Genomic DNA, 23,566 nt, shown 5'->3' with positions numbered 1-23,566 from the left:
AAGACTATTTAATTATGTGCTACTGCCTCTCTCTTTCCAACTTGGTGACATCGAGTTGGTGAAATCAGCGTGAAATTGGCCATGGTGTGAGTATTTACACCACGGAAATCGGCAGATGTTACAAATCGGGGCTTCCCCCCTCCCCGCCCCCACCCCAAGAGACCCAACTGTTAAACACTTCCCAGCACACTACTGGAGAAGTTCGGTGGGAGAAGGAGGTTTCGGGGACGTGTGATGGTCACAGCACTGGGTTTGAAGTTACGTCAGGATGTTGAGACTATCAGGGGACCCCATGATAGGGATTAAAGAACAGAGGTTTTGGCTTCATACAGAATTGGGTTCAAAGCCCAGCTTACTTAACCTTTGTAAGACTCTTTTTTTAAAAATCTCTAAAATGGGGCTAATGATACTTATCAACAGGGTGGTTGTGCTCATGAATGCCTGGTGCAGAGCCTGGTGCAGAGCCTGGCATTAAAGGTGACCCCAGTGGGCCAGTCCACTGCTGAGGTTCTCCTCACCCAGAACTGCAGTTCTTCCATTCTCTTCTTTTGCCACTGGAGTGTAACTTCCACAGGGCAGAGATTTGTTGTGTTTGCTGGTGCCTTCTAGCCCCTAATACAGTACCTAGCCCATTGTTGTTGCTGGAGGCCGTCCAGTCGATTTTGACTTACAGTGACCCCATGTGACAGAGCTGCACCAGAGGGTTTCCCAGGCTATAATCTTTATGGGAGCAGATTGCCAGGTCTTTCTTCCATGGAGCCGCTTGCTGGGTTCGAGCCCCAACTTTAGTTTAGCAGCCAAGCACTTAACTGTTGTGCTACCAGGGCTCCTTTAGCCCGTCGTGGGGCTCCATAAATATTTGCGGGATGAATGAACAAATGAATGAATTTCCCTTTTTTCCAACTCCTGCCCTCCTCTGAGTCTTCTACCTGTTTCTACAGTAAAGGTCTTGGCAATTAAGGGACGTCTCTGCCTCTTCATTGCCAGATTCTACCCAGCTGTGTTGCTGTGATCCTCCTGCTATCTGTCAAACCACTGCAACTCTCTTCCCCGCTAAAGGAGACCATCATGACCTGAAAGCACTTGTAAAAGATGCTTCCAGTCTTTTCATTTACAGGCAGAACGGAGCCTGTGTCGTTATGCTCTGTCGGCAAGTTCCTCCCTACTTCTATTCCTGTGTTATTCAAATCTCAGTTCTGTTCTGCCTGCACCGGAAGGGATGCATCTTGTGAGAGGAAAACTTACCTAGCACTTGACACTGTATCCAGGGAACCAAATATTTTCCCCTGAGGCCTCAGCGCTGTGTCTTAGACTTGCTCTCCTGGAGCAGCATTTCTGCCAAGGGGTGGAGTGGGTCTGGGTCATTTGTAAAATCATGTGGTGCTTTTGGTAAGAGTGGCCTGGGCAGTGGGTTGTGCAAACTCTTTGGGAAGTCATTAAATTCTCCCCAATTTAAAGTGCCTTTTGGGTTGGCCTTGCCTTGTGGCTGTTGTTAGCTGCTATGGAGCCAGCCCCTAAATCATGGTAACCCCATGTCCAGTGGAACAAATAAACCCTGCCAGGTTTTGCGCCATTCCCATAATAGGTTGCGGACTGGACTGTTGTGATCCATAGGGATTTCACTGGCTGATTTTCAGAAGTAGATCTCCAGGCCTTTCTTCCTAGTCTGTCTTGACCTGAAAGCTCTGCCAAAACCTGTTCAGCATCATAGCAACACAGAAGCCTCCGATGACAGACACGTGGTGGCTGCGCACAAGATGCATCGGTCAGGAATTGAACTGGGTCTCCCGACTGAAGGTGAGAATTCTACCACTGCACCACCAGTGTGCCCACACCCTCTCTGAGTAGCTACTGTAAAAAGGCACAACTTTTTCTAGTGCATTGTAAGCATTCCATAAATAGCAGCTACCGTTACTTTTTTTTTTTTTTTTTAGAATAGTGTGTACTTAAGAGACAAATAGAGTATGCAGAGTCCTTGGGTGGTGGAAACAGTCAACGTGTCTGGCTGCTAACTGAAAGCTTGGAAGTTCAAGTCCACCAAGAGACACCTCAGAAGAAAGGTTTGGTGAACTACTTCTGAAAAATCAGCCATTGAAAAGCCTGTGGAGCACAGTTCGACTCTGACACACATGAGGTCGCCATGACTTGGGGCTGACTTGAGAGTAACTGGTCTTTATTTATTTTTTATAGAGTGTGACATCAAGAGCATAGGTTGGGAGACTGGGTTTATATTCCAGCTTTGCCCTTTACTACCTTTGTCTAAGTTGCATAGCAATTGTTACAGGCCCCTTCTGGGTGGATGCTCTCAGAGGTCATGTTTAGGTGCTAGGCAGATGATGAGCAGATTCTTCTCCGCCCCTGAACCCTGCAGAAGAGAAACGAGCAAGTAGCTACTGCGGACGCTTAGAGAATTGGTAAAGCACTCCATTTAGCAATTATATCACCTTGCTGTCTGGAGTATTTTGTTCAAAGTGTTTTTGCCTCCATTTCCCCTTTTGGACTTTACAACAAATCTTGACATGCCAGAAGGGTATGTTCCCACTTTACAGATGAGGCCATTAAGGCCACAGAAGGGTTGTGACTTCTCTGTGGCCACAGCTAGACAGAGCCAGATTCCTGACGTAGAGCTGCTTCTTTGTACTGCCCCAAGCCACCTCCTGGCCGTTACAAGAGCGTTGACTGAGAAGTAAAACTAAGCAAAACAAGACTAAACAAAAATATAAGCCACCCCTGTATGGAATGTGTCATCCTGTGCATTTTGCAGTGAGAAGGCTTCTATGACATGAAATGAGAACTGTAACGAGAAGGCAGCTTTCCCAACCCCTAAGGTGCTTTCAGGGCTCTGCCATGCTCCATCAGCACTCTCCTGGCTGCCTCGATTTCTCAGCTTGCCAGTCCCAGAAGCCTTTTATTAAAATGAAGTGAATGAAAAGAAATGTACTTTACAAAAAAAGTGGAGAGTTTCCCAACAGCCCTGGAGGTAACTGTTTCTTCTGGCTGGGGAACTATTATTCTAACTACTGTCACCTTTTCGGAGTCCTACACGGTTTAATAAACTGGAGTAAGGAGGAGTTTTACCAAAGAGAAGTAATTTGTTTAAACAAGAAAAGTGGGTCCCGTGGTGCCAGCAAGGACTGAAGGTGGGGGGAAGAAGATATAGGTCCTTAAGAATCAAACGAACCTGTCGCCCCCAGATTTCCACAAATATTCTGACTGAGAATTAGAAATATTTGTAGAACTTTTGGTTTTATTCCACTACAGTGCCTTCTTTTTTCTGAGTTACAGCCAACTGGAGTTCTGCTTAGTTCCTACAGAAATTCATTTGTGTTGCCTTTCTCCACAAACAATGCAACTGTAAATCATCAACTAAAATGAGGAAAAAATAAACATAAAACGGCATTGGGGTCAACCAGGATTTTTTTTTCTGTAACTGGGTATTATTCTAGTTTATTATTGCTTTCTTTCTTCTGATCATATGATCGTATTTCCATCAAATTATAAAGTTTGTCCATTTTACTGGCTTTATTTATTTATTTTTGCCTTTCAGTGAATGAACATTTTTTGAAGCCCTGGTGGCATAGTGGTTAAAAGCTACGGCTGCTAACCAAAAGGTCGGCAGTTTGAATCCACCAGGTGCTCCTTGGAAGCCCTATGGGGCAGTCCTATTCTGTCCTTTAGGGTCGCTATGAGTCAGAATCGACTCCAGAGCAATAGGTTACTCTATACCACGTTTTTGGGGATAGAATATTGACTCTCTTCCAAACATCCACCGATTAATATCCACATACAGGTTCCTCCTCTTTCCTTACTCCCCTTAGATCCCTCTACTTCTGCCAATGTCACCAACTCAGCTGGTGGGCGGGTAAAAACCATCTTTGTGGCCTGGTAAACCTGTAATATGTTTGCAAGGCAGCTTTAGGCCATGGCAAAGTTCATGGTGTTCTGTCCAGTTTCCTTTCCTTTTTGTTTTTCCTATAAGATCTAGCTGTTGGCTAGAAAAGGAAACTTAATTCAAAACCGGAGCTTTAAAATCAGTTCTATTATTAACTTTGGAAAGTTTTCACATCTGTAAAATAGGACGTGCCATAGGCAGGGAGACAGGAGGGCTTGGAGTTAAGGGCACGGACTCTGATATCACACGAACCTGGAAGCAAGACCTGACCCCGACACTGGCCAGTAGGACCTTGGAAAAATCATTTAACTCCTTTAAATATGTTTCTTTATTGTGAGGCTGAAACACACAGGGAGGATGTGTGGAAAGCACCTAGCAGACTGCCTGGCATTCAGTGTTGGCCATGATGACTAATAATTACTGAATCTGCCACATGCAAAGTGTGGCTGCATGGACTATTAAGAAAAATATAGTTCTACAGGCCCCCAAAAGGCAGGAAACACTTCTGCTTGGGAGAGACATCAATGGGTCAGGGATATTAAATAGATAAAATATCATCAAGCAGGCCTGCTTTTATATATCTATACCAATGGCTGCCAAGTTGACTCCCACTCACGGTGATTCCACGGGTGTCAGAGTGGTACTATGCTCCATAAGGTTTTCAATGGGCTGATTTTTTAGAAGTAGAATGCCAGACTTTTCTTCTGACGTACCTGTGAGTAGACTCAAATCTCCAACGTTTGGTTAGCAGCTGAGCAAGTTAACCATTCTTACTACCCAGGGACTCCATCAATACCTTATACCATAATCCAAAACCAAACCCATTGCCATTGAGTTGATTCTGACTCATGGTGCCCTACGTGTTACAGAGTAGAACTGGTTCACAGGGCCTCCTTGGCTGTAATCTTAACAGAAGCAAACTGCCAGGCTTTTCTTCTGTGGCACTGCTGGGTGGGTTCGAATTGCCAACCTTTAGGTTAGTGGTCCAGTACAAACTATGCCATTTAGGGATGCATCTATACAACTATCTCTCTATCTGGAGCCCTGGTGGCACAGTGATTAGAATTCAACTGCTAACCAAAAGGTCGGCAGTTTGAATCCACCAGCTGCTCCTTGGAAACTCTATGGGGCAGTTCTTCTCTGTCCTGTAGGGTCGCTATGAGTCAGAATCAACTCAGAGGTAACAGGTTTGGTTTTTTTTTTTAATTCTATCTATCTATCTATACACATACATGTACACACACACACACACACATACACAATATTTCATTAATTTGAAATAACCCAGACAGCTTAGAGGAACATTCCTCAATGTTTTTATATCATACACATGTGAAGGTCTTCTTGACTGGAAGGGTTTAGCTCCAAAGCTGACCTCATTCAATTAGAAAAATTCTCCAATCGCTTATGCAGCCCACTAAGCCTTGCACTGCCTGGTTCTCACTGACAGTTCTCCTTATTTTGTTCTTTCCTCCTCACTCTCTGGGCTCCAGCCACGCTGGCCCCCTTCTAGTTCTTCCTCTGTACGATCTCTTTCCAGCTCAAGACACGAGGGGGTAGGGAAAGTGCTTGGCTAATCCAATTTATCCTTAAAATCCTAGATTACAAGGCATTTTCTCCGGGAGGCCATTGGGTAGTGGTTATGGGTGAAAACTCTGGAGTCAGACTGCCTGGGGTTCAAATCCCGGCTTCGATATTTTAGTAGCTGCACAACCATGGGCGAGTTACCTTATCTCCTTGTTACTCAGTCTTCTGATCTGCACAGTGGACATAATGGTATCTTGCTATGAGGTTTAAATAAGCTGATGCCTCTAGGGCGCCTAGTACAGTACTGGGCTCCACAACTCTTATCATGAGTGTTATTTGTCTTTTTAGCTCTCTATGCTTCTCTTTTGCACCACTTTTCACAATTGTAGTTAAATGATGATGCACTTTGTTACTTTATATCTGTCTCCTCCAGGAGAATATCAGATTGATAGCCAGGCACCATATCTGTCTCCTTAATCACTGTACCCCCAGTTTGGAGCATGCCCCTGGCACAAGAGGCTGCTCAAGAAAACATCTGTGGAATGAATAAATGGAGTTGCATATTTACTTTATAAAAATTGGGAAAGCAACGCAGTATTGTCCATTCACATACAGCATTTACAAGTATCATTAGTCGATTCGTAGTTTCTTTTAAAAAGAAAGAAAGGGATGATGCAAAGCAAGACAGAGGAGGGTATTTGTACAGTCTGGCGTGTACTTTGGGACATGCATACTTACTGCGAACAACCTCCTATTCCTCCACCTCAAATGTAGTGGATACAGCAAAATCTCTGCAGATTTACAGACAAATCCCCTAAAGCCAGATTTCTAATGGTGAACACAACAATTACTTTCAGGTCCCACAAGAATGACCTTACTCTCAACTCAACACAAGGCCAAGTACCAGGAGGACACCTGTCTCTCCAGCACCCTGGTTGTTGCTAAAGGTATGGCTTCTGCTCCCAGAGGAGAGATACAAATAGCTGCATAAGGGGAGGCGGCAGGATTTTCTTTTGGGTAAAAGGCCAAAGTATTAAACTGATAGGTGTATTTAGGTAGAAATTTAAAAACATCAACTAGGGCAAATAAGTCCATGTAAATTCCGGGACACTTCACTATTCCAGCAGGCTAAAATAAGATCAGATGCTAAAGGATTCAGAAAAAATAGCTTCTTGGGTATCAGAGAGAGACAGAGAGAGCAAGAGGCCAGCTAGTTTCTCATGGTTTCTCTGAAAGAAACACACAGGTAACTTAGAACTGTAGTTCTTGAATTGGGAAACATGGAACCCTCGGAGATCTATTACTGAGGTTAAAGGAGCTTGGAAAACCCCCCAAATATAAGTAAAATGTAGTAAGAATTTTTCTGGAAAGGCTTTTCATAACTTTGATCAGATTTTTACGAGGTCTATGTCCTTAAAATGGAATAGAACCACATCTTTATATAGATAAACATCTGACCTCAAGTGCAAGGCCAAAGTTTGCAATGGACGTTCAGTAATTACGTATTTGTGAACCTGAGCCCAGTGAAATCCAGACAAATACCTGTGGGGTCAGGTGATCTCGCGTGTCCAAAATGGAAGAAGGCTGTCAGATATCCTGACAATGTGAAGATGCAGAGAGGTCCTGATGCTGGAGTAATGACTAATTGGCTCATATTTATGCTATCATTAACATTAAGGGCCTGGAACAAAATTACCCATTCATTAGTTTATGCATTCAATCTTCTGATGGTGTCTAAATATTTTCATGACACCATCATCATTATCTGCTATCTCTGGGATAGATGTATAATGATCATTCTTTTAAATACTATTAAAAAAACCATTAGCTGCCATTAACTAAGTACTTCTTCAGGGCTAGACACTAGCTCTAATTTCCTCAACAACAACAAAACCCCCACAAAAGCCAGCAGCTGTTGAGTTGACCACCCAACAGCCTTATAAGGTAGTTATAATTATCCCCATTGGAAACTTAGAGAGGGTCTCTCAGTTCCTAAGTGGCAAAGCCAGGATTTACATGCTAAGATGGAAAACAGTGCACACACTTGCCACTTCTTCTCTCTTTTTGTTCCATGTGGATAGATTCTATCAAAGACAACCTTTACCAATAGACCCCTGAATGCTTTGGGGGCTCATTGCTTGCCTTAGTTGACATTTTTTATTTTCTACCTAAATATACCTATCAGTTTAATACTTTGGCCTCAAAATAACATTGACTGAACTTCACTAGTCCCTGGGTGCCACAAATGACTCATGTGCTCAGTAGCTAACCAGAAGGTTGGAGGATCGAGCCCACCCAGAGGCACCTTGGAAGAAAGGCCTGGTGATCTATGTCCACAAAATCAGCCACTGAAAATCCTATGAAGCACAATTCTACTCTGACACACGTAGGGTTGCCATGAGTCGAGGAAGACTCAATGATAACTGGCTTTTCTAAAACTTTACTACTCACAGCTACTTCATGTCAATGCTTTTACACTCTCCGAGTGGCAAATGAATCAAAAATCAAGGTTCTATGAGCTACAGGGTCACCGGAGAGTTCCGATTTGCACACTCCCAAAGCAGTGGCCGCATCTCATTCACCTTTGTAAGTCAATCCTGGCGCCATGTTGGTGTAGGACACACCCACTAAACATGCATTGATTTTTGAAGAGTTTGTAACCCAAGGAGCAGGGACAAATTTCAATACGAGAATAATTATACCCATCACCCACAAGGTCCTGATTTCATACTTGATAGCAGTTCAATGTCTGATTCCAGTTAGTGGCTTCAGCAACTTCTCCATTTCCAACTTTGCCTTCTTGAGCTTGCTCCTACTCTATGTTTCCATTGGCTCTACAGGCAGGCGCGTTGTTAAAACCCAGCCCCTGAATTTCTCTCTAGAACAAGGTGGTAAGGAAGAAGGGAGAGAGGGAGGGAGGAAGGGAGGGAAGGAAGGGAACAAAGGAGAGAAGGAGGGAGAAAAGGAGGCAGAAGGAAGAGAATTAGGGAGGGGAGGTAGAAATAAGCAGAGAGACAGCTATAGATGCGGTTTATCTGGCTAACAGGGAAGTAACAACAAATTATTTGTATGCTGAGCATTTCAAAGTGAAAAGGAGCCTTAGCGTTTGCCTAACCTCTTCACAGATGAATGTAAACTCTGAGGCCTGGATAGGAAAAATTAGCTTCCCGAGGCCATACAGCTTGTTGGCAAGTGGCAGTCTGGAGTCTGGCTCTCTCTTTTGTCCACTGTGTGTTTCCGTACACCACATGGCTCTTACAGATAAAGATTCTATATCATGGAAGGCCAACTTCTGGGCTGCACTCACACCTGATAGAAGACCTGAATAGAAAAACCAAAAACCAAACCCGCTGCCATCGAGTCGATTCCGACTCATAGCGACCCTATAGGACAGAGTAGAGCTGCCCCATAGAGTTTCCAAGAAGTGCCTGGTGGACGCAAACTGCTGACCTTTCGGTTAGCAGCCATAGCACCTAACCACTACGTCACCAGGGTTTCGAACCCGAATATAAACCCATCTAGGATGGCATAAAAGTAATTTTACATTTGAAAGAACAAGTACAAAGTCTGCTGGCTTGTTTATTTTAGTCTGCAAGGAAAGAAGAGAAAGAAAAGCAAAAGAGGAAATAAATGAACACCAGAGAAGGGAAGGTGGTGCAGGACAGGGTAGGATTTGGTTCTGTTATGCATGGGGCTGCCATGAGTGGGAGCCAACTGGACCGCAGCTAACAACGACAACAGAGAACAAAAGAAAGCACACCTTTACAGCCAGATCTACAAAGTCTTCCTTTAAAAAAACAAAAGGAAATGTAAAATAAATAGGGGATGTGCCCAGTATCTTTGCTTTTGAAGATTGCTTTTACCGGGAGGACAAATTATTGGCCCAAACTTGCCAGATTATATTAATTCAAGTTCATGTATATTTCACCTGTGCTCAGTTTTATCTGTGCCATGGAGAAAAAGTCTTTCATTAAAAATTTTTGCTGTCTGCCTACATGAAGCAAGAAAAGAGTCTTATCTTAATTGGAGCTTCATGGGATCCGTCCCACACTTGAATTATGATCGTGCCACAGACTTCTGTTGAGGCCTCACTGATATTTTCAGGTTCCTATAATATTCTCAAAGCAAAGGGAGAGCGTTTTATTATGTTTTTACCTATTCCTACGGCTTGTCATGACTAGCAGCAAGGCTGCTGGTTCTCTTTCTTGGATTCCTGGTTCCTGCCAGTGGTCAGAGAAAAACAAAACCTGTTGCCATTGACTTGCTTTTGACTCATAGTGACCCTACAGGATAGAGTAGAACTGCCCCATAGAGTTTCCAAGGAGTGCCTGGTGGATTTGAACTGCTGACCTTTTAGTTAGCAGCCGTAGCTCTTAACCACTACACCACCAGGGTTTCCAGGGGTCAGAAGCAGGGCATAAAAGGAAGTAGAGCCTCATTCGGGACTCTTGAATTTCTATTTCAAGACGCATGCATGCATGAGAAGAAATGTGTGCTACAGGAAATTCAGAAATAGGCAAAGCAATCAGCTAGTCCCAGAAACAGTGAGTGGAGGGCAGAGTATTGATTCAGGGCTCAGGAGACCTGGTCTCTAGGCGGCGTCCTGCCACTCATGGAATACGAAATCCTGGAAAAATCCTGCCACTTTTCTGGACTTTAACCTCTTCAGTAACAGAATGAGAAAGCAACAACAACAACAAAACCCACTGCTGTCGAGTCAATTCCGACCGACTCACAGCGACCCTAAAGGACAGAGTAGAACTGGCCCACAGCATTTCCAAGGCTGTAAATCTTTATGGAAGCAGCCTACCACATCTTCCTCCCACAGACTGGCTGGTGGGTTCGAACTGCTGACCTTTCAGTTAGCCACTGAGCACTTAACCACTGTGCCACCAGGGTTCCTTTAATAGGATGAGGGGACTGGTCAAAGTGACTTAAAAGGTTTCTTCCGGCACAAATGTCCCATGACACATACATAAGACTTCTTAACCAATGGTATTGGTTCACCACCCATCCTCCATCTCCCAACAGTTACTGACACTCACTACATGTGGGACCTCCATTCTAATAGTTTTACAACGTAAATTATCCTTGTATACTCCAAATTGAATATCAAGGAAATAGTGCATTGGAATACTCGGAATATACTCTGCAGTGGAATGTGGTATGTCTGGGGATACATCAGACCTTCTGTTAGGAGATATAGTTTCTAATCCCCAAAAAGGCTGTACTATAAGATGGCCTTACTTCTCTAAGGAGGCTCCATGGTCTGACTCTTAAGAACAGGGTCATTTCATGTGAGGTCCTGGCCACCATGGAGTCCCGGGGTGGTGCAAATGCACTTAGCTACTAACTTAAAGGTTGGAGGTTCAAGTCCAGCCATAGGTGCCTCAGAAGAACCGCCTGATGAGCTACTTCCAAAAAATCAGCCACTAAAAGCCCTGTGGAGCACAGTTCTACCCTGACACACATGGTGTCACTGTGAGTCGGAATCAACTTAAGGGCAAATTTTTTTTGGGGGGGGAGGGGGGTTGCCATAAGGCTGTTCTGAAGATCTAAGTCGGAGGGCTGCATTCAGGATAAGATCATACTCCCTCCCACTCCTCAGATCTTCAGATGAGCGGACAGGTCTGAGTTAGAGACAACTGCTTCATTTCTGAGGCCATACTATTGTATATGTTATGGCAAAGGGTCTATCCCAATCTCAGTCGCTATAGTGATATATTTATTTCCTTGATGTTTGTCTTCTCTATCCAATCCTACCCACTTCCTCCACAGACTTCCTTCTATCCCCAAGAGCTTTGCAGTCTGCATGAGACAATTTCCTCTGCTTTCTGTGCTCTGCCCAGATTATCCTCCTCTCCCCCGTTTCCAACATCTACTGATCTACCAGGGAAAAATGCAGCACACAGAGCTAGACTTGATGAGTTTACCATAACCACATTACCAGGGAGGAAAGAAAACAGTAAAATCCCCCTTTCATAAGGATGTAGGATGTCCTCTGACAAATCACAAAAGTTTTATTAATTAATTGAGAGCCATCCCCCAAAATGGCATTTCCAAGGCCTCTATCACGATACGTTGAATTCTGCTCACCAGGCAGTCTTCACCATAAACCAGCCCATGGGACAGAATTCCGTTTCCCTGCCTCTTTCTTGAGGCAAATCAAGGGACTGACATCCAACAGTTCTTTCAGAATCTTTGCTGCCAAATACTCACAGAAATAGAGAAGAGCCCAAACAAATCTTGCTGATGAGACCATTAACCGTCATAAACCTGAGAGCAGTCTCGTGCTGCTTGCTGACACAGTTCCTGCCTTCTCCTGCCCTTTCCACCTCCGTAAAAGATCGCAGGTCTTTACAATTAACAAAAAAAGAAAAAGTTGGGGGGAGGGGGTGGTGAGGTGGAATTATATACTTCAACAACAATCATCAAAGTTCTGAAGTAAAACAAAAAATCAGCCTTCGGGGACCTTTCTATAAGGCGCAACGATAGCGTTTAAAACAGTGACAGGAAAATCTTCCAAAAGATGGGCGTGTGGGACCCTCTTCGCTTTGGTATCAATCTGGATGGAGCACATTCAACTCTTTTTGGGAAGAGTAATTCCCTGAAAAGAGCGAAGGTGAACATTTCTTGAGTTTCCTTTTCTAAAAGTTGGGTTCTGGATTTCCAGTAGATTAGTTCCTCCCCTGCCCCACGTTATAATATTAAAATCTGCCCAAAGTGTCCCTAAAAAATGACAGTAAAAGCTCAAGAAACACCATCACACATCTGTCGTTAGAAGATTGTAAGAAAAATCGTCCTTACCTCCAAACCATGATCTCGACTCATTTAAAGGGACTGGTGAGAATGTGCTGAACAAAGGACACATGTATTGAGCACTCGTGGCGTGTGTGTGTGTGTGTGTCCAAATACAGGCTGGTGGAAGCAGGGACCTAAAAACCCCGACGCCTTCCGCTGCCATATAATCTCAAGGAAATGAGCGAACCTTTTGTTGCTTTGATTAGAAACAAAAGCCTTTCAACATGAGTCAGGGGAGCAATGGGAAAAGAAACAAAATAAAAAAGTCTATTTTTTTTTTTGGCCACCCAAAGTCTCTCTCCATGACACATTTAAAACACACGATTAAATGTTTACTGTTTTCTAAACGCCATGGACAATGCTTGACTGGGGTGGGTGACTATTCAGGGACAGGCTATGCCAATTAAGAATCCACACTTCAATTCCAGCTCTTCAGCTGAGACATATTTGTAATGAGGCAGGGAATTTAATGACTGTAAATAAGATAATATTTAATCAGACTTTGCTACACACAGCCATTTCACGTCGACTGTCTTTATACTCACAAAGAAACTCAGAACTCAGCAGGAACACCTTAGCAGGATCAACCAACATCAGCAACACCAGCCACAAACAGAACATTTTGGCAGGGTGATTGTGGTCTCCAAAAGGATTTATTTCGTATTTGCATTTCACAAAATCAGTACTATTGAAATGCCTCAATGGAGAGGAAATACTCAAAATGTATGACACCTTCCAGTGAAACAGAGAGAAACTGTACAGAATCCAGGCGATCTTAAATAAGCTCACTTGTAAACTTGGTGAATTTTTATTCACTCGCAAATAAATTCATTTTTATAATGGTTAAGTAAGAACTGTGACATGGTATTATGCTTTTCCCATTTAAAAAAAAAAAAAAACTCTTCTGGAATTTTACATGTATGGTATGGCTAAGAACATAAGTTCCAGAGTCAGACAAACCTGGTGTTTTGTAACTGTTTGTCCTTGGAAATATATTTAATCTCTCTGAGACTCTGTTTCCTCTTCTGTAAAGTGGGGATAAAAAAAATCCCTAACTCATAGAAGTGTTGGCGGAATTAAATGCGGTAGCACAAGATTTGCCTGGCGTATACCACATATGGGAGCCCCGATGGTGCAGTGGTTAAACACTTGGCTGCTAACCGAAAGGTTGTTGGTTTAAATCCACCAGCTGCTCTGTGGGAGAAAGATGTAATCATTTGCTCCCGTAAAGATTACAGCCTTGAAAACCCTATGGGGGCAGTTCTACTCTGTCCTAGAGGGTTGCTATGAGTCAGAATTGACTCGATGGCAACAGGTTTTTTGTTTTTTTAAATACCACATGTCTCAGGTACCTAAACACACAGTAAGCTGCCTTCCACCTTTCCCTCCCCTGCAAACAATTTTTATCCCTCAGAACTGACAGACTGTTTTTTATCTCCAAGTGCTTCCAAAGACTCTAATTACCCTGAACCACAATGGGGAAGACAGATAGCCTGAAACAATCTCAGTTAACGCAAGTTTGGATGCTTATATCGGTTACTCGATGCAATAAATAGAAATGGTGTCAAAGAATTTAGTACTGACTCAGTAATTATTCCTGCATGTGATCCCACAATTGGAGGGTCTGGATGTCAGAACAAACCAGTCACTTAACATCACGTTAAAAGGCAATGCGGTAGGCGGTTATATATAGGATGAATGGAACACGAAAAATTGTTATGCAATAAGATTTCCAGTGAGGCACCATATATGGAGATTCAAAAAGTGCTGCAGCTGAAACAGCTCAGGCGGAAGTGAAGATGCTGTGGTTAGGAAAACGAGGAGGGAAGATTCAAAGTTGTTGTGGCCATTTGCCACGGACTCAGTTCTGACTCAGTGTCCCCGTGCGTGCAGAATCGAACTGCTCCATAGGATTTTCAAGGCTGTGACTTTTCAGAAGCAGATTGCCAGAACCTTCTCCCAAGCCACCCCTGGGTGGACCTGAACCTTCAGTTTTTTGGTTAGCAGAAAAGTGCATTAACTGCACCACCCAGGGACTCCTAAAGGAAGACAGAGCCTTAAGAATCTTTATGAAAAGCTTTGCTTTTGTCACGAACTTATCACTTTCATCACCAAACCAAACCAAACCCATTCCATGGAGTCGATTTTGACTCACAGAGACCCTACAGGACAGAGTAGAACTGCACCATAGGGTTTCCAAGGAGCAGCTGGTGGATTCGAACTGTCGACACCAAAACCTAATGAACGCCAGACACGTCAGAAAATCCCACCACAGGCAATGCATCGCGGTTTTCCAAAACTCTAATGGCTGAGCTGCGTACGGAGCCATTTCTCATAAACTAAGACAGCAAACTTTAAAACTGCTCATCTTCTCCTAAACTCAGTGAGCCTTACACTCAAGAAAGAAATGTTTCCTTCAAAACCCATCTCTCTCTAATTCAGCTTCTAGAATCTATTAAAAAAAAATTTTTTTTTTCATTCAGTTCGGTTTACATATTCATAGGACATCAAATATGTACAGATGTCCTGCAAGGGAAGTTAATGACGAAAGAAACACTTTGGTCCCGACCCTCAATGGATTTGCAGCCTGGTCTCAGTGCATCCCAAGGGAAGTAGAGTGATCATTTTAATTTTCACCTCACAGCCAAGCCTTGGCCAAGGGATTATATAGTCTTTCCATACATGTGCTGGTTTCTGGTCTTAGTATTTTGTCGCTCTCTCTATATGTCACGGCTCCTTGGATACCTGATGTTTTTTCTTAGACTTGTATTCATTCCAACAACTCTCTTTTTTTTGGTGTCTATCAGGTGCCAGGAGTCTCCTGGCAGTGGAAATGATTACGCACTCAGCACCTAAAGGCTGGCCATTTGAATCCACCCAGAGGTGCTGTGGAATAAAGTCCTGGCCATCTACTTCCAAAAGGTCAGAGCAGAACTGTGGAGCAGTTCTACCCTGACACACACTGGGTCACCATGAATCAAAACTGGCTTGATGGCAACTGTTTTTTGTTTTTTTTAATGAGGTGCCAGGCACCAGGGCCAGATTCACAGACATGTGACCTGGGCAGCTGCATAGGACCCCATGCTCAGAAGGGCCCTGTGCTTGGCTTAATGCTCTGCTCTGTTCAAATGCTTAATAATTTTGAACAAAAGGTCCCACATTTTTTATTTTTACTGAGTCCTTCAAATTATGTGTTCTGCCAGTCCTGCCGGGCACTGTGCCAGGTTTGGGGATACGGTGGTGAACAGGAGAGACAACCCAGGGGGAGGGGACAGATAATGAAAAATAAATAACTTAATGAATAGGATCATTTCAGATGAGGGTAAGACCTACGAGGAAAATAAAGCAGGAGAACGTGATAAGGGGGGACGGAGGGAGCTGGGTGGTGAGAGTGAGTTTCGGGGCAAAGACAGGGGGTGAAGGGAACCCCAACACGTGAATAGCTGGGGCTGGGGTTCAGGGCCCTTTCTGCCTTGTTCAGGGTTATACCACATGGCACATAGAAGGCTCCCAACGAATATTTTGAATGAATAGAACTTCTGTTTAAAAAGGAAGAGTGCCAAATACGGAAAATTAATTCATAATGTACTAGAAACTGGGACAGCACCGCTGACCGATAAGGAATATCTGAGGTTTATTTAAGGTCTCTTTCAGGATCACATGTTATAGCAGTCAGAGGGGGTACGCCAAGCCCAGGAAAAATAACCACATGGAAAAGTCCGTTACTCATGCTCCTCTCCAGGCAGAAAAAGAGGGAAGTTTCTTGTTCTAGGCGGATCCCTTTGCTTTTTAAACCATAAATAGTTACACAGAGGTGAAGAGTTGGGAGAGAGAGGGGCACTGCGGGGCTTTCTTCTCTGTCTGCCTCACAGTATATATGCCATGGCCTCTGATTTGGTTTACCATGAGGCACGTGCATGGCGATGGATATAAATGTTGGAAAATCTAGTCACATCCCTGAGTTTGGAAATAGAAAAAGGCCTTTGAGGTTCAAAAGTCATCAAAAATGCTCCAATATTTATTAAAAAAAAAAAGAAGAATATATATAAAAAAAAAAAAAAACCCAAACCCACTGCGCCATTGCCATTGAGTTGATTCCGAATCATGGTGACATCATGTGTCATAGAGTAGAACTGCTCCGTAGGGTTTTAAAGGCGGTCATCTTTACAGGAGGAAGCCGTGGTAGCTCAGTGGTTAAAGCGATCGACTGCTAATCGAAAGGCTGGCGGTTCAAAACCATCAGCAGCTCCTAGGGAGAAAGACATGGCAGTCGGCTCCCATAGAGATTTACAGCCTTGGAAACCCTATGGGGTCGCTATGAGTCAGAATCGACGACGGCAGTGAGCAATCTTTATGGCAGCAGATCATCAGGCCCTTCTTCTGTGTTACCACTGGGGGGGTTTGAACCGCCAACCTTTAGGTTAGTAGCCTATCACAAACCACCTGCACCACTCAAGGACCTTAAAAAAATGAATACATTTATTGTTTGATTTTAAATGTTACCTGTATTAAAACAATAGTCAGCAGCCAACACTTATTGAGTGTTATCTAGTACCAGCTACTGTGCTACATACTTCACACAGGTTATCTTCCCTTTTTTTTTTTTGTACTTTAGATGAAGTTTTACAGAACAAACTAGTTTCTCATCAAACAGTTAGTACACACATCGTTCTATGAGATTGGTTAACAACCCCATGACATGTCAATACTCTCCCTTCTCAACCCTGGGCTCCCTATTACCAGCTTTCGTGTTTCCTCCCGCCTTCTAGTCTCTGCTCCAGGGCTGGCGTGCCCCTTTAGCCTTGTTTTGTTCCATGGGCCTGTTCAATCTTTGGCTGAAGGGTGAACTGCAGGAGATGACCTCATTACTGAGCTAAAAAGGTGTCCGGGGGCCATTTCTCCAGTCTCTAGCAGGCCAGCAAGTCTGCTCTTTCTTTTTGAGTTACAATTTTGTTCTACATTTTCTCCAGCTCTGTCTGGGACCCTCTATTGTGATCCCTGTTAGAGCAGTCAGTGGTGGTAGCTGGACACTACCTAGCTGTACTAGACTCAGTCTGGTGGAGGCCATGGTAGATGTGGTCCATTAGCCCTTTGGACTAATCTTTCCCTTCTATCTTTAGTTTTGATTCTTCCTTGCTCCCAGAGGGAGATTATCTTCTTGTATCCTTACAACTACCCTAAGAACTGGTCCTATTTATCTTCATTTTACAAATGAGAAGTTGAGTCCCAGAGAAGTTCAGGAACCAAAGTCCCCTCAATTGGGACTGGAGAACAGGATTTTGAACTCAGGACCCACATTCTTAAACATAGCCTTTCCATTCAGTCACCATAAATCCCAGCCCAGGGCCGTCGAGTCGATTCCGACTCATAGCAACTCTACAGGACAAAGTAGAACTGCCGCATAAAAAAAAAATGCATCTAGGAGTTAACATTCTGGCATTCTGTTAGATTTCCTTCCTGTCTTTCTGCAGAATCTGGATTTTTTTGTTTGTTTTGCTTTTTTCCCTTTCTCTTTGCATTCCTTTAAAAACAAAACCGAACAATACTCTTTATGATGGAAAATTTCAAGCTCATACAAAAGGTGTTGGAATGGTTTAATGGCTCCCCATGCTTCCATCGCCCAGCTCCAACAATTATCAATCCACAGCTAATCTTGTTGCATCTATATTCTCACTCTCTTTCTGTTCTCCTGTATGTATTATTTTAAAGCAAATCTCAGACTTCAAATAGTTTATCTGTAAATATTTCAATATAAAAATAAGGACTCTTTTTCAAAACATAACCTCAATTATCTTTTTCTTCTTTTTAATAACAATTATTCTTTAATATATAGTCAGTGTACAAATTTCCAACTGTCTTATAAATATATATGTTTGTTTAAGGTCCATATTTTGCAATTATTGGCAGCTCCCTTAGATCTCTTCTAATCTATAGCTTCCCCTTCTCTCTCTTTCTCATAGCAATTTATTTGTTGAAGAAAGCAGGCTGTTTATCCTATATATATTCTCTCACCATCTGGGATTTGCTGATTACATCCCCATGGTTTATTTAACAAGTTCCTCTGTCCACTGTATTTCCCATATGTTGGTTAAGTCAGAAGGCTTGTTAAATTCTGGTTAAATTACTTTGGGCAAGATGGCTACCTCATAGGTCACCACCTGTGTTCTTTCATTAGAAGCCCATTTCTTTTTGTGATGTTAACAGCTGCTGATATTCAATGGTGACACTGTTTAATTAATTAGGGGTTGCAACATGGTGGTTTTCTAATCCTATCATTCTTTCTTTATTAGCTAGACTACTCCTACAATGAGGAATTTCTCTTCTCCACTAATTGGCTACCCAGTGGTACAAATCACACGGGAAAGGCAGGATAAATTCTTGATTTTTGCCTTATTTACCAATTTCCAAAATAATGAGTTGGCCATATCCAATGGTGGTCAAATTATTTTTTAAAAGTTATTATGAACACAAGGATTTAAATGTATCTTATGGGGTTTAATCCATTAAAGATATTGCCCTTTATGATCTTCAAATTGTCCCATCTTTGGCCAGTAGGAGCTTCTTCAAGTCACCTCCTTCGTGCTTTTGACACGACTTTGGAAGGGTTTGATAGCGGTCTTGGCTGGCTGGTATGAGAAGATGCTCATATTGCACCTTGACTTCCCAGCAGCAGCTGTTTTTGCTGTTTGTTTCATCAAAAAAAATCGAGTTACAATGTATATATAGTAATATGCATAGCTGTTAAGCTTTACAATTTGATCAATTCTGACACATGTATACATCTGGGCTACGTATACCCCTACCAAGATATAGAACATTTCCAGAAAGTTCCCTCTGTTAGTCTTCTCCATCCCTCTATAAGCAATCACTATTCTGATTTCTATCCCTCAAATTAGTTTTTCCTCTTCCAGTTTTTCATATTAATTGAATTATAGGGCATGTACTCTTTTGTCCCTGACTTCTTTCACTCAGCACAATATTTCTGAGGCTCATCTATGGTGCTGCACACGTTAGTAGTCCATCCCTTTTTATTGCCGAGTGGTATTCCACTATATAAATATAACACAGCTTATTTTTCCATTCTCCTATTGATGGAAACCTATAAGTTTGGGGGTATTAGAGATAAATCTTTTATGAACATTCTTTCACCAGGGTTTTATTGAGGACATACATTTTCATTCTTCTTGAATAAGTATCTAGGAGTGGAACTGATAGGTCACAGGGTGGATGTATGTCTAGTTTTTTAAGCAACTACGGAAGAGTTTCTAAAGAGGTTGTGCCATTTTATATTCCCACCAGTGTTTGTAAGCGTTCTGGTTATCCCATATCCTCACCAACACTTGGCATTGTTGCCCCACAGAGTTTGCAAGGCTGTAATATTTCCAGACACAGACTGCCACATCTTTCTCCCATGGAGCAACTAGTGGATTCGAACTGTTGACCTTTTAGTTAACAGCTGAGGGCTTAACCACTGCACCATCAAGGCTCCTTTTGGTATTGTTAATCTTCTTAATTTGAGCCATTCCAGTGGGTGTATAATGGTAGAAGCAGCAGTGTTTAAGTAACTTTATATATATAGGTATAACCTACTGCATATATGTATATATATATGTATATGAGTATAGGTTTGGATGGGAGCTTTGGTGGTTAAAATGCTTGGCTGCTAACCAAAAGGTTGGTGGTTTGAACCCAGCAGCCACTCCATGGGAGAAAGATGTGGCAGTCTGCTTCCATAAAGATTTCCAGCCCTGGAAACCCTGTGGGGCAGTTCTACTCTGCCCTATAGGGTCGCTATGAGTCAGAATCGACTCCACGGTAGAGGGTTTTGTTTTGGATTTAGATAGGTTTAGATGATATTTGTAGGGGATTAATAATAGCAAACACTTACATATATGGAGCCTTGGTGGTGCAGTGGTTAAGAACTCAGTTGCTAACTAAAAGGTCAGCAGTTTCAACCCACCAGCCGCTCTGTGGGAAAAAGATGTGGCAGTCTGCTTCCATAAAGATTTACAGTCTCGGAAACCCTATGGGGCAATTCTACTGTGTCCCACAGGGTCGCTATGGGTCAAGATAACTCAACAGCAATGGGTTTAATGGGTTTTATATAGTATGTAATATATACCAGACACTGTTTCATACTTTATGAACCCAATAATATCTATGAGGTAAGTACTCTAATTATCTCCATTTTACAGACAAGGAAATTGAGGTGCAGAGAGGTTAGTAACCTACACCAAATCAGTCACACAGCTAGGAAGTGCCAGATCCACAGTTTGCCTCCAGGCTTCCAATTCCTGTATGTTTCTCTGCTTCTCCCGAGTGTTAAAGTACCTTTCCTATAGGTTCTTCCTCTAACATTTTGCTGAGATGCTGGCAAATATTTCTCATCATAATTACTATAATATGGATCAAAGAACCCTACATTCTTTAATATAAAGCACACTGATTTTTACTTCTGCTTCTACTCATCATCTTACTTTGAACTTCAACATTTCCTTTCTAACAGCACATCTCCAGATGTTGTTCCATTCTTTCCTCCAGAGTTTCTTACTGTGAGCACCTTTTTTTGTTGTCATTGGCAAACTCTATTATGAGGTCTGACCTTCAAGCCTGAGCAGGTATTGCATCAGTTAGACTGCTTTTGGCAGTAAATAACAACAAAAAAAGTGAAAAGACTTTAATAATAAGGATTTATTATCTCAGTACCGCATCGTTATGCAAATAACGCACACCTTCTATGTTTGTTTGCCAACCACGCCCTCCCCTCCCCAAGGTTTTTTTGTAAGTGCAATACTCTAATTTTTTTAAAAGTAATATGTTAAAAAAAACCTGCATAGAGGAGCTTATGAAAATACCTCACAGGGGGTGGGGAGGAGAGTTGGCAAACAAACATAGAAGGTGCGCGTTATTTGTGTAAAAATACAGATAGGGTAGTCCCAAGGCTAGTAAAATCTGAAGATTAGCAATGCTATCAAAGGCCCAGGTTTCTTCTATTTTTCCACTCAGCATGTTCTCGTCACGCTAACCTTTCCTCAAGATTGCAATACGGCTGACATCACATCCCTTCTCCAAAAAAAAAAAAAACCATCTTCTTTCTCTCTTTTTAAGAATAAAGAGAGCTTTTCAAGAAACATTTCAGCAGACTGACCCTTATTAGCCAGAGCGGGTCATACGTCTATGCTAAGCCAATCAGTGGCAAGAGGAATAAGGCTATTCTGATTAGCATCAGTAAGGGCTTCCCAACCAATGTATGGATATAATGAATTATAGGTTTCCTAATTTTAAGGAAACCCTGGTGGCATAGTGGTTAAGAGCTACGGCTGCTAACCAAAAGGTCGGCAGTTTGAATCCACCAGGTGCTCCTTGGAAACTCTATGGGGCAGCTCTACTCTGTCTTATAGGGTCGCTATGAATCGGAATCAACTTGACAGCAACAGGTTTGGTCTTTTTTCTTAGGTGTCCTAAACTATTGGCCCTTTCAGAAGGATCCAGAGACACTGCAATGGTCACCTCCAGCCATGAGAAGGCTTGTCCATTCACTCTGGGTACCATACAAACATCATTTTCTGTGTATTCTATGACATGCAAAGAAGTTGGGAAAGCATTGGCTTAGAGACCAGTCAGAATTTCCCCAACTTATGTGAAAGAAGGAAAAGATGGCTGTTGGACACAGGCTTAGAAAATGATTATGAAACAAGAGAACCCCTAAGGGACCAAACAGCCAAGATCATGCCATACAACAGTCTGGTCCGGGACCGACTTCAGCTCTTGCCTTGATTCTGAGTTCCAAATGCTCCCTCTTCCTAGTTCAACGTTCAGGGTGCGGGAACACAGAGGTATCGGGATGGCCAGGTACAGGGCCTAGGCCTGCCCCCTATTTGAACCAGGGGCAAACCAAGGAAGCTCTGGTTCCCTCGGCAGCCATGGTAGGGAACATGCACTCAGAACTGCCTTTTTTTTTTTTTTAATTATGGTAAATATATACAGATCTTTGGGTAGCACATATGTTTGTGTTTGACTACTAACCTAAAAGTTGGAAGTTCCAACTCCCTCAGCAACGCCATAGAAGCAAGCCCTGGCAATCTGCTTTCAAAGGGTCACAGCCGTGAAACCCTATGGAATAGTTATACCCCGCACACTTGGGGTTGCCAGGAGTTGGGATTCACTTGATGGCCTGTCAAACCTACCCAGTGGCCTGCAGATAAAAAGTCCAGTGATCTCCTTCCATAAAGATTAAAAAAACCAAACCAAATCTGTTGCCATGGAGTTGATTCCAACTCATGGCAACCCTTTAGGGCAGAGAAGAACTGCCCCATATGGCTTCCAGGACTGTAAATCTTTATGGAAGCAAACTGCCACATCTTTCTCCCACAGAGCAGCCGGTGGGTTTGAACCACCGACCTTTAGGTTAGCAGCCAAGCACTTAACCACTGTACCACCAGGGCTCCTTCCTTAAAGATTACAGCCAAGAAAGCCCTATGGGGCAGGTCTACTCTGTAACATATGGGGTTGCCACGAGTCGGAATTGACCCGATAGCAATGAATAAATTAAAATGCTATTTCAACACTTTAAAGTGGGAGATGCCTTTTTGCCAACGCCTGGTGGGCACCTCCAGAAGGGAGATGGGGGCTAACAGGAAGCAGATGGTTAGTGCTGGACAGCTAAAAAATGACACAAGTTCCCTTTGGGGGGCTTCCTGAAGCAATTCCAGTTTACCTCTCTGGTTTAGGCTGGCCCTGGATAAAGTCTACATACAAACAAATCTTCAGGACAATCCATCCCCACCTGCAGAGTGCTGTCTCTCGAATAACCACGACATTAACGAGACCAGCAGTTTCAGTCATCACCCAAATAATCACTTTCGGTGCTTCCCCAAATGAGACAAATGACAGTTTTGTGGCTATGAAATCTTGAGAGAATTTGACTCTGGCTAAATTATATTTACGTTAATAAATATGGATTTAGAGGGCCAGACAAGCTCATGGGCCTCAGGCACCTAAGATGAAAACAGAAAATAAACAGTACATCTCTCCATTCTGCCTCAAACTTTATCCTCCATTAAAAAAAACAACAAAAGGCCTTCATCATTGCTTTCCAATTTTTCTAAATAAAATTGTGAGCATTCATGTAAGAGAGAAAACAAAATTTCGCTGAAATCCGCTAAGTAGTAAATGCGGAAACCAGAGTATGAAACCGAACAGTAGATGAATATAAAAAGAAATAACTATTCTCAGATATTTCTAAATCTTAAGATTTTAGTGCATGACAAAGAGCCAAACCCAAACCAAACCCATTGCTGTCGAGTTGATTCCGACTCATAGCAACCCTACAGGACAGAGTAGAAC

General features: G+C 42.8%; 1 protein-coding gene across 4 annotated transcripts in view; it reads right to left on the bottom strand.

Moving 5' to 3' along the window:
* The window catches only part of FRMD4B (FERM domain containing 4B), a 386,589-nt gene that overhangs the window by 175,977 nt on the left and 187,046 nt on the right, over positions 1–23,566 (bottom strand). Inside the window, exon 1 of one of the 4 annotated variants that reach the window (XM_023548034.2) lies at positions 12,227–12,272. The exons of the other annotated variants lie outside the window; for them this stretch is intronic. Within the exon in view, the coding sequence (XP_023403802.1) occupies positions 12,227–12,250 (24 nt within the window). The 5' untranslated portion in view covers positions 12,251–12,272. Of the gene's footprint in view, positions 1–12,226; positions 12,273–23,566 lie in introns of those variants that run through there. 4 annotated transcript variants of the gene reach the window in all.

The sequence above is a fragment of the Loxodonta africana genome, chromosome 22, assembly GCF_030014295.1.
Source record: "Loxodonta africana isolate mLoxAfr1 chromosome 22, mLoxAfr1.hap2, whole genome shotgun sequence".
Taxonomy (NCBI): domain Eukaryota; kingdom Metazoa; phylum Chordata; class Mammalia; order Proboscidea; family Elephantidae; genus Loxodonta; species Loxodonta africana.
The sequence above is the reverse complement of the archived record's forward strand: the minus strand, read 5'-3'. Positions and strand labels throughout refer to the sequence as shown.